General features: G+C 39.2%; 2 protein-coding genes across 3 annotated transcripts; both read right to left on the bottom strand.

Moving 5' to 3' along the window:
• Positions 1-223: 223 nt before the first annotated feature.
• Positions 224-6,209, bottom strand: LOC127753799 (probable NAD kinase 2, chloroplastic). Its single transcript, XM_052279224.1, has 8 exons — positions 5,879-6,209; positions 3,622-5,514; positions 2,743-2,864; positions 2,510-2,651; positions 2,198-2,419; positions 1,576-1,650; positions 701-802; positions 224-537 (listed from the first exon to the last, which is right to left on the bottom strand). The coding sequence occupies exons 1-8, from the start codon at positions 6,062-6,064 to the stop codon at positions 334-336; spliced, it is 2,946 nt and encodes a 981-aa protein (XP_052135184.1). The 5' UTR covers positions 6,065-6,209; the 3' UTR covers positions 224-333.
• A 1,041-nt stretch (positions 6,210-7,250) lies between these two features.
• LOC127753800 (uncharacterized) lies at positions 7,251-17,105 on the bottom strand. 2 transcript variants are annotated; one of them, XM_052279225.1, is made up of 18 exons: positions 16,811-17,105; positions 16,650-16,692; positions 14,677-14,798; positions 14,488-14,595; positions 13,023-13,167; positions 12,833-12,934; positions 12,272-12,355; positions 11,703-12,144; positions 11,475-11,614; positions 11,009-11,358; positions 10,566-10,733; positions 10,166-10,456; positions 9,861-10,041; positions 9,604-9,788; positions 9,467-9,493; positions 9,282-9,364; positions 8,728-8,854; positions 7,251-8,646 (listed from the first exon to the last, which is right to left on the bottom strand). In XM_052279225.1, the coding sequence occupies exons 1-18, from the start codon at positions 17,042-17,044 to the stop codon at positions 8,539-8,541; spliced, it is 2,940 nt and encodes a 979-aa protein (XP_052135185.1). In that variant the 5' UTR covers positions 17,045-17,105; the 3' UTR covers positions 7,251-8,538. The 2 variants fall into 2 exon arrangements, with proteins under 2 accessions (XP_052135185.1, XP_052135186.1); XM_052279226.1 differs by having other exon boundaries at positions 7,253-8,646; positions 9,604-9,785; positions 16,811-17,104.
• Positions 17,106-17,604: the final 499 nt, after the last annotated feature.

Raw genomic sequence — 17,604 nt, 5'->3', positions numbered from 1 at the left:
TTTTGCAGTCTTAGTGCCACAGGGCCACCCACAACTTGCCTCTAGATCAGTTCTAGGTTCTCCATAAAAGCCATAGAAATGCTTATACTGTGGTACAAATTTTGAATTCTACAACACTTATATTTTTGAACGGGGTGAGTATAATATTGGCACAAGAGCAATGTATAAACAATTAAATCCATGGAACACGTAGTTGGTTGGTGGTCGGGTTGGACATGAGACGGATTGGAACTATATACTATCGATATTGATTAGCCATTGCACCTGTTAAAAAGTGTATCTATATGTGTAGGGCTATGTATGTATGTACAAGGGAAAACTAGCCTCTAATGCCTATAATGCCTTCTGGTCCAGTCGCTCGTTCCAGTTCAGGCACCTGATCAAGCTGCGGAACCAGTCACCAGTTTGGTCAGATTTATTAACTGTTGGGAGCGGGTGCTGACTCATGGATATTTGAACAGAGTCTCCCCTTGATAATTGCTGCCTCCTTTTGCCATCAAATGATACCCAGGCGTTACTTCTTGCATCATCTGGAATCTGTGGAAGTTGCAAGTTCCAAAACAGTGTACTAGTTAGCTAACCAAAAGGCAAACTGATGAGGTATAGCTAACCAGTGGAATAATCATAGTTAAGGTGGTAATAAGGTTGCATGAAAATGATAAGACATTTCATCCATTGTTGAATGCCATTTGTTCCGTACCTTCAATTCAAGACGAGCAGAATCAGGAAGGATGACAGGTCTAAATGATAGCGAGTGCGGGCAGATTGGAGTAAACAGCATACACGGGACATTTGGATGGACCTAGACAACAAAAAAACAATGATCATAGTGAACAACTATTCGGTTCAATTGGTACATGTAGCATGCATTTGAAAAGGAACAGTTCACTGGCAGATATGAAGAGGCTAACAAACATGCGTCATGTGATTCCATATTGCATAGCGCTCATAGTATATTGAACACAACGCATTTGAATGAAACAAGAACACATGACCACCATAGAAGCACACAATCAACCCCATCATTTCTCATTGTTTAGCTTTCAAATACCAAACTGGATTTCGCAGAGCATAAAAAATGAAAACTATCTTCAGTGCAAGAACCAGATTCAATGTTATATATTTCTGATGACAGTTAAGAAGAAACTGATATTTAGCTCATACGTGATGGAGATTGGATGTTACTATTGTTATTAAAGTAAATGCTGATTAGGAATGTTTCTTTTGAAGCTTAGCAAAAAGGTTTCATGAATCACTAGCAAGCATGACTAGCCTTTTCAGATGTTCCTCTTGAATATGTACAGTATGCATTACTAGAGAGAAGTTCTATTTATACAACAAAAAATGTGTATTTTCATGTAAAAATGTTTGGCATGTGTTTCATCAATGGGAGATATCAAATATCTATTTATAACATGGAGTGAGAAGATATATAACAAATAGGTGTGATTCAATAACACTGCACAATGCTTTTTCCATGGACATTTATAGACATTTTTGTTTCATGGGCATTTATCACTTCACATGGGTTGATTTAGTGTTTCCCAGGATTTATACTTGTAAGAATTAACCTACCATTGAGCCTCCTGCTGCAGTAGAGTATGCTGTACTGCCAGTCGGTGTTGCTACTATCACCCCATCACCTTGAACCTAGAAATATTTTCCATCAGATTAAAAAAAAAAGTTTTGAGTAAGTAGCTAAAATAATATCAACAAAAATCCTGAATTTATAAATAAATGCTAGAATAGAACAACAATTATATAATCTCCAAGATTATGAGAGTGAAGCAGGCAGACTTAACTGCTCAAGTGTGTCTACATTAGTATTTAATAATTAGTTGCCACAAACGCTTGGTTCATGCAATCAAGTGACAGGAGTTGTCTCCCTAAGTGAAACATTGGATCTCATTAACGAATGTGGTGAAGGACAAATTCATCTTGGAGAAATATGAACTTAATATATGTTTTTATCATACAAACAGTGTAAAACAAAGTGGTTGTGACTTTTCTATTTCAATGCAGCTGCTGCCTAAACATTGTCAAGCATAATACAATTGGGAAAAGGGCCTAGCTTCATGACTCCAACCATTAAATCTCCAAACAGAAATAACAGAAAGAAAAACACCATGATGAACAAAACCACTAAGCAAAAATATGCTAAGAGAAATGTATTTCTCTAATAACTTCTGAATCTTACCTTTGTGATTAAATGGTTATGCTCATAGCATTCAATTTTGGACAGGTAAGGATTAGAACCCCGATCAACAACAACTTCATTCAGCACATCAAATACTTTTCCAGGCATTGCTTTTCCACTGCGAAAGATCTCACATCGTAGACGCATTCTAAGGGTTATATAAACTCCAAGTGTATTGTTCCCATGGATGACAGCTCTCAAGTCTTGTCTGAAACCTTCGAACTGAGGTAAACAAAATGATAGCATGCTTAGATTTGACAAATAAACAAGTTAACATGATAAAGTGTTGTCTGAAAGGAGGTTAAATCATACATTGTGTGAAGTCAGAAATCCAAGAGATCCAAGATTGAAAGAGACAACAGGTGGTACAGAAGTTCTAAATAAATTTGACGCATGCAGAATGACGCCATCTCCACCCAGGCAAGCAACGAAATCAACTCTCTCATGAAGGTCGCTGATTTTTAGCAAGACGCAATGTTAGTAAATATCAATATGGAAACTAATGTAACTTATGGATCAGAAACTGAAATATATGTAAGATGTACCTGGTATCCTGAGTATAGAAGGTCTGCACAAAACCATAACCAGGAATCCTAGCAAATATATCATGAACATCAGGCTCCACTAGAACATTCATCTTTTCTTGATGATGCAGAAATGAAGCAACCTGAAAAAAAATGATTGGAAGGTTTACAGAAGATCAAAAGCTATGCTTGTTTCCAAAAAGAGATGGGAATTATATGGAAATACATGAAACATATAGCCTAAGTGGCCAGTAGTAATCAGTTTTTAGAAGAGAACTAAATCATGACCATCTTTGACACTCACAAAGATATGTTGCCAAAGAAAAACATACACTGCATGAGCTATACACGTTAAATCCTTAAGAGTTACTTCATCCACAACACTGTGAAGTCACACAAAATATCCATACCATGAAATGAGTTCTACCAGTTAAATCCACCGCACATGAAAAAGGGCTATTTTATCCAATCAATTCAATAACCAGCCAGACATGTCCATATTGATTCATACAGCTCATTTGAATTTTGACGCAAGAACTTGAATCAGAACAGTTGATCGATCAAAATATTCCTGATATAACCCTAAAGAGCTTTCAATTAATTGTTGCAGTCCAGCATCTTACTATAAACCAATGAAATGCTGACTGCTCAGTACCAATACAAAAAAGTAAGTGACTTCTGACCATGAAGCATACAACTTTCAAAAAAAAATATATTCTCTAACACTATATGCATCGTACAAGCCAATGATATGGATGTATATCATCCATAAGCAGGAAATGTAATGTTTCCTTTCAGATGATTCAACTATATTTTGCTACCTGACACAAGATGTATGCTGTATATGTGATTAGAAGTGTTAAAGATACATCCATAAGCAGGGAAATATTATGTACACACCTCTTTAGCTTCTTCCATGAGCTCATCACCTAATTTCTTCAATAGTAGGACAGTCTTTGGAGGAGATTTCCACATAAGCATCTGCTGCTGGGTGCTAGGATGCGTAAAAGCCAGAGATGATTCAGTTACTTTTTCTCTTGTACAGGAAAATCCATCAGTGCGTACTAGAAACATCTCTGCTTTTCTTCTTGACTGAAGTCTAACAACACCAGTTGCAGATGCACACATATTTCCATCAACATGATCTGATTTTTCTCTCTCCACATAAAGAGCACCGTTCCTTTCAGCAGATTTTTGTGATCCAAGTGGAGCATTGCCATTAGAATTGCTGGTATCAGATGTCCTAGGATCAACTGTTACAACTGAGGTTTCCATTTCCCTGTCCTCAACAGATGTGGAGGCTCCATTGTTGGATGGTTTTCCATTAGTAATACCTGAAGCAACTGATAGAATATAATCATTATCGAACGATGCTCCATTCGAACTTTTTAGAACTTTAAATTCAGCTGCTTCATAGTCAATGGCTCCATTTTGTTCAGCACTGAGACTTTGTTTTCTCCTTGAGACCAACAAGCTATTCGACCGTCTCCGAGGGTTTAAAACAGATTTTGGATATACCTTTTTGCTTCTAAAAAAGTCAGTCATCCCCTTTTTGGAGAAAACATCACAAGAAGGAAATTGTGCCTTAAGAGGATTACTCTCTAGTCTAAAGTTTGACTGAAGTTCTGTCCTGGTGCCATGCAGTTCACCTTGTTCAGTACTTTGTTCACTGGGAAGGGAATTAGTGATTTCCAGATTATGACGTGCTGTTTCAATGTCTATGTCACATGTTTCCCCCTCCATGGTTCTATCGGATTCCAGAGGTGTACTGTTTTCACTACCTTCTGAGGAGAAACCTGGGCTGTTTGTGAGCTGTTCTGTTTGATCATTCCTCACATGCTTACCATTCCCATTTAATGAACGGTTCTGAGTAGCCAGTCTCTCAGCACGAGTGACGTACTGCTTCCATCTCGAAACCATCGCAGATGTCCTACTAATCCCTTCCTGGCTATGAAGATAAATGGGTTTCTTCGCACTATCAGACACAATTTCCGCGAATCGCTGAACCTGTTCAGCAGAGGGCGCAGTCCCAATCTCAACAGGCAAATTCACCACCTCTATCTTTCCCAATGAGACAGCTTCCTGAATTGCTGAAAGGTACAAATCATCTTTAACATCTTCCTCCCGTAGATCAACAATAGTTTTGAATCCCTTCGACAATAACCATTCCAGTCCCTCCTCGCTGACTTGCCCTCCCCTCCAGAATGAAACCTCTAACTCATCTGATAATGAATCATCTGGCACAGTTGAAAAGTACACCGGAAACCAATTCGCAAATAAAGTTGGACAAGGATGACCATCAGCCCTTGGAAAACCTGCATCATAGCAGGCATTCTTCAGCCTCTGCAGCTTCCTCCATATATCCAACCCTCGGGCCTCACTTGGCACAAGGTAGCTGGCAAGTGCAACCTGCATACTCTCACAGCATCGCTTCAAATCCCCACGGAACAAGGCGAGAGGTGGAATCCTATCCATTGTGCTGTCCTCAGATCCCTGAAATGCACTCGCAACACCTGATCGACCTGAGAGCACCTCTTTCCGGCCCCGGTTCAGCAATGCCAGCATGCATCCGAGCACGGCAGCGACCTTGTCCTCCAGTACTGGCAGGTCCTCGGTTTGCACATCATAGCGGACAGGGCACTCCCCTGTCTCTGGATCACAGAGTGCAGACATGACCGCAGTGTGGAGCTGCTCAGCTGCACGGAATATGCGGCAGTATGCCTCAATCTCTGCAATGTCGCCGGGCACCGGACCCACCCACAACAGTTGGGACAGGTCCCTTGTGTGATAATTCTACAAGAAATCACTTGATCAATCAACACATAATCATTTCACTTCAAACCTAATGAACTAGAAATCAAACTTCATATGCAGTTATCGGTACAAACAATCGAGAAACAAAAATTCAAGCTCATTTGTAGAGTACTATCAAACTGTTGTACTAAATGCACCCCAAGCCAGAGTACCAGATGATCTCAAGGTGAACAAAAGCACAGGTCATCACTCATCAGCCATATGTACAAGAAAGCAACGGAAATTGATAACTAAAAATCAAGAACTCTACGCTGCAACGACCCCCAGAAAGCAGCGCGGCAAGGACCGCCCCGCAGATATTCGACGAAATGCTCACGAGCGGCGGGCGATCGAACCGACGAACCTGGGAGTCGAGCCCGATCCGCGAGCTGAAGAACGACGCCCGCGCGGCGACGACGCCGCGCCGCCCCGCCGCCGCCGGCCTCCACCACCACCTCCCGACGACCCATGCGGCCGCCCGCTCCCCGGCGAGCGGCGGCGGCGGCGGCGGAAGCTTCGCGGGCCCGTGCCGCGCGCAGACGGCGAGCATCAAGCAGAGTCCCGCGGAGCCGGCGAGGACGAGGACGGAGCCTTTCGCGTGGCAGCGGCGGCGGCGGAGGGAGCGCGTCGCTGTCGCGGCGGTTGTGTTCTCGGCGCGCTCTCCGATGGCATCCACACAAGTATTCGGCGGTGCGTGTGTAAAAAACTTAAAAAACCGTGGCTTTTTTGAGGGAGAAAGAAAGGTAATACTATTTTTATTATACTAGTATAATCTACTCCCTCCGTCTCATAATATAAGGGATTTTGAGTTTTTACTTGCAACGTTTATCCACTCATCTTATTCAATTTTTTTTGAAATTATTAATTATTTTATTTTTGACTTACTTTATTATTATATACAGTACTTTAAGCACAATTTTTCGTTTTTATATTTGCAAAAAAAATTTGAATAAGAAAAAATTTGAATAAGACGAGTGGTCAAACGTTGCAAGCAAAAACTGAAAATCTCTTATATTGTGGGACGGAGGGAGTATTATAGTAGTCAGTGGGTCATGCTGCTGCAGATGCCATTGCCAGATGGAAGAACACACAACAACAAGCACAAAAAAAACAATGAAATTTGGAAGAAATAATAAAAGATGTAGTACACAATAAAACTTGGAAGGAGTCCGTAAGGAGGAAAAATTTTGTAGGCTTTTCTTTTTCTCTTTTGAGATTGACATTTTTGGAGGTTTGTTAAATGGATGAGGTTCAAGTTGGGGATTATCATGGACCCACAATATGTGGTTGAGTTTCTAGACTGTTGTAGTTCAGTTAAATTGATGTGAAAAAAAGGAAAGAAATAAATGGCTTTATCCTTTGTTAGGAACTTTGGGGTGAAAATGATTTGTGTTGTTGAGGATTTTGGAGATGATGAAGTTAGGAATCACTCGTGTTATGTCCAAAGTTATAGTGCCTTGTTGTTTGTATTTAGATAAACTCACTGCCTATAAGGTTTATTGCTTAGAATTGGACCTTTTTTTTTTTATGAAGGGAGTATTTCATTACACACAAGGGAACTCCTTATAGGAATTCATAAAAGTTTTCCACTAAATAGTCCTAACCTGTGAATCGTGAGAAGTAGGATGAAACCGGCCCCATTGTTTCGCTTATTCGAGCGGCATATTTGCAAACGAAAAATAATTATTAAATAAAACTTTTATATACATGTTCTTACTTCTTGGTGATCTAAAAGCAAAGGCTGAAAAATAAATTTCAATGAAAAAAAACCCTAAAATCAACTCCAAGTAAATTTAAGGTTGAATATTTAAATTTTAGCTGATAAGCATAAGCGAAAAGACAAGGCAACTACTACCTCCGTCCCAAAATAAGTGCAGCCGTGGATATCCGTGCCCAACGTTTGACCGTCCGTCTTATTTGTAAAATTTGTGAAAATTTTAAAAATATTTAGTCACACATAAAGTACTATTCATGTTTTATCATCTAATAGCAATAAAAATACTAATTTTATTTTTCAAATAAGACGAATGGTCAAACCGTGAATAGTATAAAACTGTACTTATTTTGGGACCGAGGGAGTACAATGTTGCATGTAGGGGCAGAGGGCTGGAGGCATGCCACTCTCATCCGACGGCATGTCACGTCTCAAAGCATGATAGGACGGCGGCATAAGTCATCATCACAGAAGTCTTCTCATGCAAACCATCTCCAAATGGCTTCGCTGTTCAAATTCAAGAAACACATGCCAATTTGAATAAAAGTAATTAAGAAATATCCCACATTCTTATCCCCAATTTGATTAAGTAGTAATTAGGAAATATCCCGCATTCTAATTTCCAAAGGAGGCTACTCGTAACTTGCAACTGCAAGTCAGTAGCTCGTGTGGTCGACCAGAATAGATCACGCGACGTTGTGTTACTTACAGACAGATTACTTGCCTGTGTTAAATTTTCCGTTGAATTGTGCAAAACAGCCAAATTGTAATTCGAAACAGGACAAAGTTTGGCCCTTCAGTTCTGGACTCTAACCTGCTTCTCCGTCTTTCAGATCTGCCCCTGTACATCATACGAGAGATGAACAAAATTTGGCCTCTGGTGCTTTCATAAGCCAACCATAACACCAAGTCACCAACTGAGCTGCTAAATACTAGAGTGTACAGCCTTTTTGACATGCTACACGCTCCAGAGCCACTGTACTCAACCAAAAAAAAAAAAGAGCGTCTCCATTAGCTTTGCTACCGTCGGATCTAATAATCAAGAAACGTTCTTGGTAATATACAGCTGGGTTAGATTTACTGGATGCCAAAGTTGAGGTACAGGCACTTTGCTCAGTGACATTCCATGAGAATCTTCTGAACTTGGTGACCATTCGCACATGTTCTCTGCCTTGGAATAGCCTCCAGATTATATTCCATCTGTCTTGCACTCTTGCTGTCTTGCTGAAAAATACCAACAAGGCTGGACAGGTAGATTTCATGATACTATTGTTCTTCCACTGCAATTTATGGACAGATCTGATCGTCTCCTAAGTATCGGAAGACATTTCAGCTGCCGGGGTGACATTAATGCTCTGAGAACGAACTCTGTCGATAATCTTTTGCCTGCCAGTCAAATCTTCTTCATAGCCAACGACCTGCGGAATAGACCGGTGCTTTGCATGAGTTGGCACTGGTGGTATAAACTTGCCAAATAGGAAGCACAATAGACTGCAAACCTGAGACTCAGTCTGAGTTTCACTGAAAGGATAATAGGCAGTGGCTGCGGCAGGAGGGGCAGCAGAGGTGGTGGCTGAGTTCCCACTTTGAACTTTCGTGTCAGGGGTGCTGTGTAGCTTCTGTGGCCTGAATGAAAAAGATAGCAGCGAGGGAAACACATTGAGATGCAAGTGAGTAAATACAATGCAACTATAAAATTTCTGCTGAGTTCTGATAGTAACTGCATATGTTGTTTTATGTGAGATAAGGATTAGGAAAGAGAAACATGCTGATCTGTTCAAATTTGCATGTTAACATTGCAAGCATTAGCAAGCAGATATCTGTGATTGAATAGATCAGTTTATACAGGATTGCAAAAGCTATTACAATTAGGGACAATCTACAGCTTGATAAACAAAAAAAGGAAAGTTCTAGTAGCCATAGAAGTTTATATTTGCAGAATAATCCATTATCCCATGTAGTTGTGCACTTTAAGGAAATATACAAAAATCAGAAGTTTCGATGTTCCTGTATGACAGACATGATGGAAAAGGCTGAACAATGACCAACTTACATGTTCAACCAGTGCCTTGAAATGCCAAAAGAGTGTGTATTTTCCTGATCTTGATTAAGAACAGAATCATCGGGTGCAAAAATCTGCATTAGAAGTTAAGGATCCTAGAAATGATGACTTAAGTATGGAGAGTAAACAGCAAAGAACAAGTAATCAAGCACAAATCTCAAATATGTGCAGGATACACTCCCAGGAGGTTGTACGTCCTGAATCTGCAATGAGAAGAACGATGTAGGTTGCTCTTTTAGGCAGTGTGCTATAAACATATGCATCAATGCATGCTCTTGTCTACTTGAAATAGTAATATCTACGAATTATATACCTTGGATGATTGAACCAGTAGGTCCTCTATTGCATCTGCAACATCAGGAACAGGGGTACTATCCTGGAGTTCCTCAGTTCTTCCTATGTTTCCAGATGTATCATTAGCTTTGCCAAACTCGGATAATCGCCTCCTTTTACTAACACCAGGGTCATTTGGTTCCTCACTAACAGAGGCATTACCTGCTAATCTAACACTGATAAGTTTGTTCTGACAAAAGGAAATTATTTCTCATAACATGTAACAATAACAATTACCGGAGTTGTATTTTGAACTGCTTCTTGGTAATTGAGATTCAGTATGCGACTCAGAGCAGTCAAATCTGGAAATTGTCTTTGCGGCCTGTGTGGGATATTGACTAACAGTGCATAGACCAGCATCTCTGTCCTGAGAAGTAGGTGGTTTTGGCTGAAACTGGTCAAAAGGGACAATTCTATCCTGCAAACAGTGTGCTATATATCTTTAGGTGTTAATCAATCCAATGGTCACAACTCACAAACCATCATCAACAAGACCATAGCACCCGACAAAAAAAAATGCGTGATTGCATGAAAGATGATACCTGTCTTACACACTCAAAGAGCCACTCTGCTGTTATGGTTGGAATTCCCCTACTATAGTAAGCCTCATACTTTGGACCACTTGCAAATTTGCAGATAAGATGGGTCACTTTCTTTGTTGCTTTCTCTGTAAATTTACTTCCGAGGATAAAGCACAAGTTCTTCAGCAGAAGTCTATCTTTCTCTTCATATTGTGACACACAGAAACGAAAATCTTCAAACCCAGGAAACGGGATGCGACAGCACAAAGGTGAGAAAATAGGATGGCTTCCCACATCTTGGAAGCAGCCCTCCTACACAAAACTTCTAATGTAAGGATTTGAAGCAAGTGTAGGACATCAACTGTCTGCTTCTTGAAATAAATAACAGAGTGAAGAAGTGACCATTCTCATAGGGATGTACCTCCAAACATGAGCGTATCCAATGAGTGGAAACAGCAGTTGAATGAGAAGAGTCGCGGAGCATGCTATTCTGTCCGTGGCTCTCGATAATGAAATCCACAACTGTTGATTGTGCATCATCCACCATAATGCCTCCACCTTCTCTGACCCAGTCAACAACCTGAGCTCTCTGATCAAAGATGAAAATGGCCATTGTGTTAACAGAAAATACAGTAAATGAATACAACACATAGATGAATATGATTAAGCTTTTTTTTCTGTAGTTCTGGAACAAAATGTTGAAGGATCAACATTTCTTTTTCTGCAGGAAGCAACTCGTATTACTTTAACAGCATATTACTGTTCATTTGATTGTAAGTCATCTTAAGTGGAAAAGGGAGGTGGCACAAATAAAAAATTGATAGCAACAGCAGAAGTTATTGGCATATTAATGCCTTAGCATACCCGATCGTGGGAAAATGAATTTGAGAAACAAAATGTTCTCCCTTTGAAAGTATTTGATGATCTGCTACTCTGCCGATTTATTGCAGAAGAGTTTACTTGAAATTTGGGGTGGTACTCGCTAGTACTAGCCACTCCATTCTGTTGACTTGATATTGCAGACTTCGTTGCTGTCCGGTTACTATTCATGGTTTCATGTTTGCCCCGTGCTGATTTTCTTTCAGATGACAGATCGTTTCCAAGTTGTTTATCATGCAAGTCATTGACGGTTGGAATATGAAAAATTCCACCTGAGTTTTTGGCTGCTTTTGTTTCCCGCATAACAGTTTTTTCCATAACCACACATGAAAACTCTGAGTTCAAAAGGTAGAAAACACAATAGAAAATGAAGTCAAGGAAAAATATGATTTAGTGTGATTCATCTCAATAATATGGATACAAATAGACCTGGTGATTCTATAATATATACCTTTCGCGAGCAACTCATTAGCCACATAACTTGGGGATACTTTCACCTCCTTTTTTGCTTTGTTGCAGTCTTCTAACCATGTTGCTTTTACCACATTGATTACACCCCAAGCAGCCAGACGTCTCACCTCCTTTTTTTCTCTGCTAAGACAAAAGTATCATTTGCTGCTACCTTACCCAGTTCACAATAAAACTGGCAAATGAAGAAGACATGGTAGGATGAACTTACTCCTCTGATGGTGCACCAAGAATAATATGTGTGAGTCTCTCACTTAACATAACATGCCGGGATCCACCACCATTGCGTATCATCATGACTAATCTTGACGACTCTTTCTCCTCAAAACCCACCAGAGAAATTCTACAATTTGATAAATAAAGGTCATCATCTTCTGCCTCTGAGTCCTCAGCAACATGGCTATCAACATGTAGTTCTTTTGTCTCTTGGAAACTAGGTGCGCCAATATCAGTACTGCAGATCTTTGAAGCGTCATCAAATGAAGCAGGCACATACTGTGACGTTGATACTGAGTCATCTACAGATGTTGTTGGAACAGGTTGAAAACTTGCACTACTGATCTCAGGGTTGTGTTGCTCCTTAAGGGAATGTTTTACACCATTAATATTAGTGGAATTCTCACAAACAAGGTATGCACTTTCATCAAGGCAAACTGTTTTTCAGTGAAGAAAGAAATCATGAAGTTAGTTTAACCTTACAAACTTTAGAGTTTCTGTAGGAGAAACAAACATGTCACACCAGCAAAATCAATAATAACCCATGTAGGTAGATTGTTTTACCTTTTCGAGCAACAGATTGGTCGATCCATTTGGGAACTACTATGTGGATATTACCCCATTTTTGGGCCACAACATACTTGTCACCTCCAGGTTCGTAAAATGGCATGTTAAGAAAAGTTTTCTTAAAATTTCTAACAATAATATATAAATGCATTGCGATAAAATGAAGAACACTTACTGTGTGCTAAGCAGTACATGCCACCAACAGTACAGTAAAAATTAAGTCAATTCTCATAATCTAGAGTTAGTTTCTACCAATGGTAGTTTTCACTGTAGGGATGGATGTGTCAGATGCATGGCCTGCAGGAATTTGAACTAATATTTCTGGCCTCGTATATGGAAATATTAATCATCAGATGTTTTAGCTGAATCTCTTTGGATGTGTTCACTGAAGCCATGTGGATGGTCTTTATCTTGTTGCAATACTACTTGTTTTAGCTGAATATTGGCCAGCAAAAGTATATATCCTTTATTAGAAGTATAAGCTTAAAAATAAAAGAGATGCAATGACTGGTTTGAACAAACAAAATCCCAAATCAGGAAAACTATATGCAGAAACACCAAAGGATATATTTGAAACTAAATGAGTGCACCGCCGTGTAAGATTTGCTGAATACTGGCCACCATTCTGCACTATTATTTTTGCCAACTCCCTCCGTTCGTCTGATTAAACAAAATAAAGCATATGAATTGTTTAAGAAAAGTTGAGCTCACTCCATCTCCAGCTAAAATAGAATTCAGCTGCACCTACCTACATTCAGTTTGGTGATGCAAATATTCAACCCAGAAAAAGGAGGGATTCTGTAAGGTTCATGAGGTACAACACGATGTTCAATCCAACATTGCTCTAACCAGTTCCTGCTGACAATAGGCTTCTTCAGAGTATTCACAGCCCACTGCAGAAAACAAAAATATTAAAGCATTTTGCAGTTTCTCTATTAGTCATATCATGTCAACCGCAGTAACAGTGTGATGTCAAGTTACAAAACAATAATTTCTAACCTTCCAGATTTTAAGAAGTTATCAGAAACCAAAGATAGCAGATAATCAGTCTTGCTAGTTTTACAGCATAAGAGCTTTTGATAGTGATACAGAAGCTCAACTGGTAAAATAATACTCCCAAAATATAAGCATTTATAGGATTCATTATTTATACCACAATATAAGCATTTCTGCGGCACTGATTCCCATGCACGGAAATCTATACATTTTCAGCAAATGAGATGCTTGGGAAGGGAATCTAGGCAATTCAAAGTTCAAAATTTGACCATTGAAATGACCAAAAGAGAATATTTTCCCTCTAACTTAGTTTTTGCTAAAGAACCTAGAAATGCTTATGTTTTGGAACGGAGGGAGAGGTAAGAAGATACATAAATCTTCCATGAAAAATACTCATGTTAAATGTTAATATAGTCATAATCAACCCTATCTAGTTGAACCAAATGGCTCTGTTCAGCACAAAAGTGCCAGCCTCAATATGAGCAATAAATCAAACAAAATTTTCTGTTAAGGTTTGCTATACAAGTCCCAAAAGCCCAGAAAATGGTATCCATTAGGTTGTGGTGAGATGGAGACCAGATGAATTATGGCATAATTTGGCACTACAGTGGTTTATATTCAGCAGTGTCAATTATATATCTTTAAATTAATAGTCAATGACCTGCTTTTCTGATCTAACCAGATTTACCAGCATGGCACAGCACAGCAATGCCAAGCTACCCCTCAAAATCAGAACCATCTCATGTTATAAATGCAAGTGAAAAATAAAGGCAATAAACCAAGCTTCAGTTTCATGTGTTAGTGTAATTTCTAGTTTAAGAACTTTAGAGGGTAACCAAAGGAGAGATAATGAAGGAATGCAATAGAGTTAAATAGGGCACTAGGTATGCATAGGACCAGATAACAACAAATGAAATACCACAAATGAGTAATGCTTTTAGTTTTAGGAGGACTAAACAGCAACTATGGACAGACCTGAACATTTTCCTAACAGAAGTGAAGGAATTTGTTTGAACAGTACATATACCATGGCAATTTTCTATATTAAGTTATTAACAACTAATTAACGCCAAAGGTTTTACTCCTAATTGTAGATAAGCTATATAGAAAATATCAGTGTAAAGTAAGCATATACCATTTGTCATACTACAGCAAGTGAAATAGCAAAATTAGCAAATCAAGTCCGCTCCATGTTAACTGCTTTAAGCGTAACTTACTTTGTATTTGGCAGCCAATACATCCTTTGCAATTACAAAGTTAGCATCCGTGTATGCTTTGTTTTGTAAAGTACCTCCCATAGCTGTCACTAATTGTTCAATCTTTGCCTGGAACAACAAAAACAAAATAGAGATAAATACATTGTGCATTTGGAACTATGACAGTACAATAAGTTATGATACATATACCTTCTCATCTTTTTCAAAACCTGAGCAAAGTATCTTAACCCCATCCATTGCAAGACAACAAGTATAACCTTGCTTAGGTAGGAAGCGGTGTTCCTTCGCACAGGAAAGAATGCACTGTGGTCCTGTCAAATTAAACCTGGTCTTACATTTAAAGCTAAATTAAGAACAATAGTGGTAACAAGCAGTGTTGTGGAAAACGGTTGGTACGGCCATATAAATGGCTGTTAAATCTGAGTCAGTGAGTTGTCTGTCACGTTTTTGCAAAACGGTCTTCATTAGTCGTTTGAGAACGCATAATTACCGTCATTGCCAATTAATGAGCCGTTTCCGACTAATCGGCCACATAATCCATTGTGATCACAAGGCCCAGTCTGCAAAACAACTACCCTTGCCCATTAGCTATCTTCTCTACTAGTAGTATATAGCTAGTTGTACAGCCTGTACATTTGTTTCTTTTCTTTCCCTCTAATTCTCTTCCAAATCCAATAATCTCTCATGTATTGTTGATCTTATTTTGATCTTTTGTTTAAATCTTAAGCAGATCTGCATGCTTGAAGTTCTTTTAGTTAAGGCACAGCTATGCATTATGAACGTTATGGATGTTCTATTTAAACATTATTATAGGAATATGATCAACATATGTAGGTGTATGCATTTACCTCTTAAAAAGGCAAATTATTATCAAATATATACATATATTTGCAGAACATTAAATTTCCGTCAAATTCTGATAAATCATTTGGCGGTACCCTACTACCCTCTCCGCCCGCCACCCGTATCCCATCTTCCACAACACTGGTAATAAGTGGTAGTTTTGGTTGACAGTGGTTTCAACCTTAGAAAAATTTATGTGCTACAGCAATTAGAAAACATGTCATATCTTAGTTGTATTAACAAGAGGCATGATAGAAGAGAGAAACATGTATGAGATCAAATTGTCAAGTTGCAAGAACATTTTATGTAGATTGATTTTTTTCAATATAACAATCTTTAGTACTTCCTGCGTTTCATATTATAAGTCGTTTGACTTTTTTCTTAGTCAAACTTAGTTTATAGAAAAATATGCTAACATTTCCAATACAAAACAAACATATTATCAAAATATATTCAATATTAAATTTAATAAAACTAATTTGGTGTTGCAGATGTTGCTAATTTTTTCTGTAAACTTGGTCAAACCTAAAGAACTTTGACTAAGAAAAAGGTAAAACGATTTATAATATGAAACGGAGGGAGTAACTAATAACATTATGAAAGAGAAGCATACAAACTAGTGGAACATTTAGCCACCAAACTATTCCACATCAGGTGTGAAAACATGCGCCAACATATCTGAACTATAAGCAGTGTATAGCATACGAAAATTTAAGTCATAAAAAAAGGCATGTTTACTCAAAATATAACGGAATTTGTCCTGAAAAAGACTCGTAATAGTAATCATTATCAGACAGAGCCACACCGAAATCTCAGATTCTCAATCTGAAGATTCAGCTACTTAAATAAAGTAATTTAGCCAACTTCACTACATTTTGAGGTCGTAAGCTATTCTCGTCTTCTCGAAGATGCTATCCAGATTTAAGAAATGGTAGCCCTAAATTAAAATTTTAACTGACCACAAGCAAACTGCATCCTCTAACCCTCATATCTAAAATGCTCTCAAACCCTTCAGCTATTGTCATCTAGTACTGCAATAATCTGAAGAACTAACCTCTATTGTAAGACAATTCCAAACCAACTAGTTTCAGTGCAATTAGCACAGTTAGCCACGAAAACCTTAGCCAATCTGTAATGGATGCACAAACTTGTAGATTCCAATCCACAAATTGCTCTATTTCCAATTTTCTAGGTATTCAAATCAGTTAAGTACAATTACGCTCTGGGCTAATTCCGCTACTAAGGGGTTAACAGTTCACAGCCAGTACAGAAAATTAATAGCCGCGTCGCCAAACTGCAGGGAGATCAGCGCATTTTACCGAGTAAATTGCAGCCTTTGGCTCTCAGATCCGCGAACCTCTCCTGCAAAAGAAGGCAACAGATCGGAAGCCAACATTTTGTTAGGGTTTTGGGGAACGAAAGAGCCAGCCGCATCATCGCGCGGATGTGGGGGGGTTGGGGAGGAGCTAGGTTCGCGTACGTGGGAGGAGGAGGAGATGACGTGGAAGTCGAGCGGCCCCGTCCGGGCGGGGTCGGCGCAGAGGAAGACCTCGGCGCCGTTGAGGCGGAGCGCGTCGTGCACGGCGTCGTACACCTCGGGTGCCACCAGGCTCCGCGACAGGAACACGCTCGCCCCCGCGAATGTCGCGGCCCTCCGCCCGGCGCCGGCGGAGGACGACGCCGCCGCAGCCGCGGCGCCGTGCGACGGCGTCATCGGTGAGGCGAGCGGCGGCGGTGGCGAGGCGGGAAGAGGCGGGGAAATTTTTAGTTTTCGGGGAGCTTTCGGCCGAAATGCTCTAGACAAGCTGTAGTAGCATATGTCAGTTTGGAGCTTTTCGCTGATATTCGCAAATGATCGGGAGGTTTCAGGGGGAAAAAAAACTGGAGGGCCTTACCAGTTTTTGAGCTTAAGTTTGAATCTTTAAGTTTATAATTAGTTTGGAGTTTTTTAATATGTGTTCAAGCTCTAAGCCATGAAAAAATATATACTAAATTAAACACCATCTAGTAGCACGAATCTAGATAGAGATTTTGTATTCTTAACTTTAAATATTAATAGCAGAAAGATAAAAAAGATTAATCATATAAAATTGATGTTACTGTACTTATCATTAAACAAACTCTTATAGTGATATGCAACTCATTTTATTTAAAATATATAAAGATATTGTTGATTAAAATAGTATCTCGAAGACTGGGTCGAAATCCAAAAATACTTATATTTTAGAACGGAGGAAGTAGTAAGCCTGATAAATTTATCTTGTTATTCCGATC

Source organism: Oryza glaberrima, chromosome 11 (assembly GCF_000147395.1).
Source record: "Oryza glaberrima chromosome 11, OglaRS2, whole genome shotgun sequence".
In the NCBI taxonomy this organism is placed as follows: Eukaryota; Viridiplantae; Streptophyta; class Magnoliopsida; order Poales; family Poaceae; genus Oryza; species Oryza glaberrima.
Note: the sequence above shows the minus strand (reverse complement) of the source record. Positions and strands in the feature narration are given on the sequence as shown.

Bases quoted from the DNA above. Each gene is read 5' to 3' on its own strand.
- LOC127753799 (XM_052279224.1), bottom strand. From the start codon at position 6,064: ATGCTCGCCGTCTGCGCGCGGCACGGGCCCGCGAAGCTTCCGCCGCCG. The intron at 5,515-5,878 runs GTTCGTCGGTTC...GATTTCTTGTAG, and splicing joins GGATCGGGCTCGACTCCCAG to AATTATCACACAAGGGACCT. The intron at 2,420-2,509 runs GTATGATTTAAC...TGTTTACCTCAG, and splicing joins GATTTCTGACTTCACACAAT to TTCGAAGGTTTCAGACAAGA.
- LOC127753800 (XM_052279225.1), bottom strand. From the start codon at position 17,044: ATGACGCCGTCGCACGGCGCCGCGGCTGCGGCGGCGTCGTCCTCCGCC. The intron at 12,935-13,022 runs GTAGGTGCAGCT...TTGTTTAATCAG, and splicing joins CATCACCAAACTGAATGTAG to ACGAACGGAGGGAGTTGGCA. The intron at 10,042-10,165 runs GTATCATCTTTC...CACTGTTTGCAG, and splicing joins TCTTTGAGTGTGTAAGACAG to GATAGAATTGTCCCTTTTGA.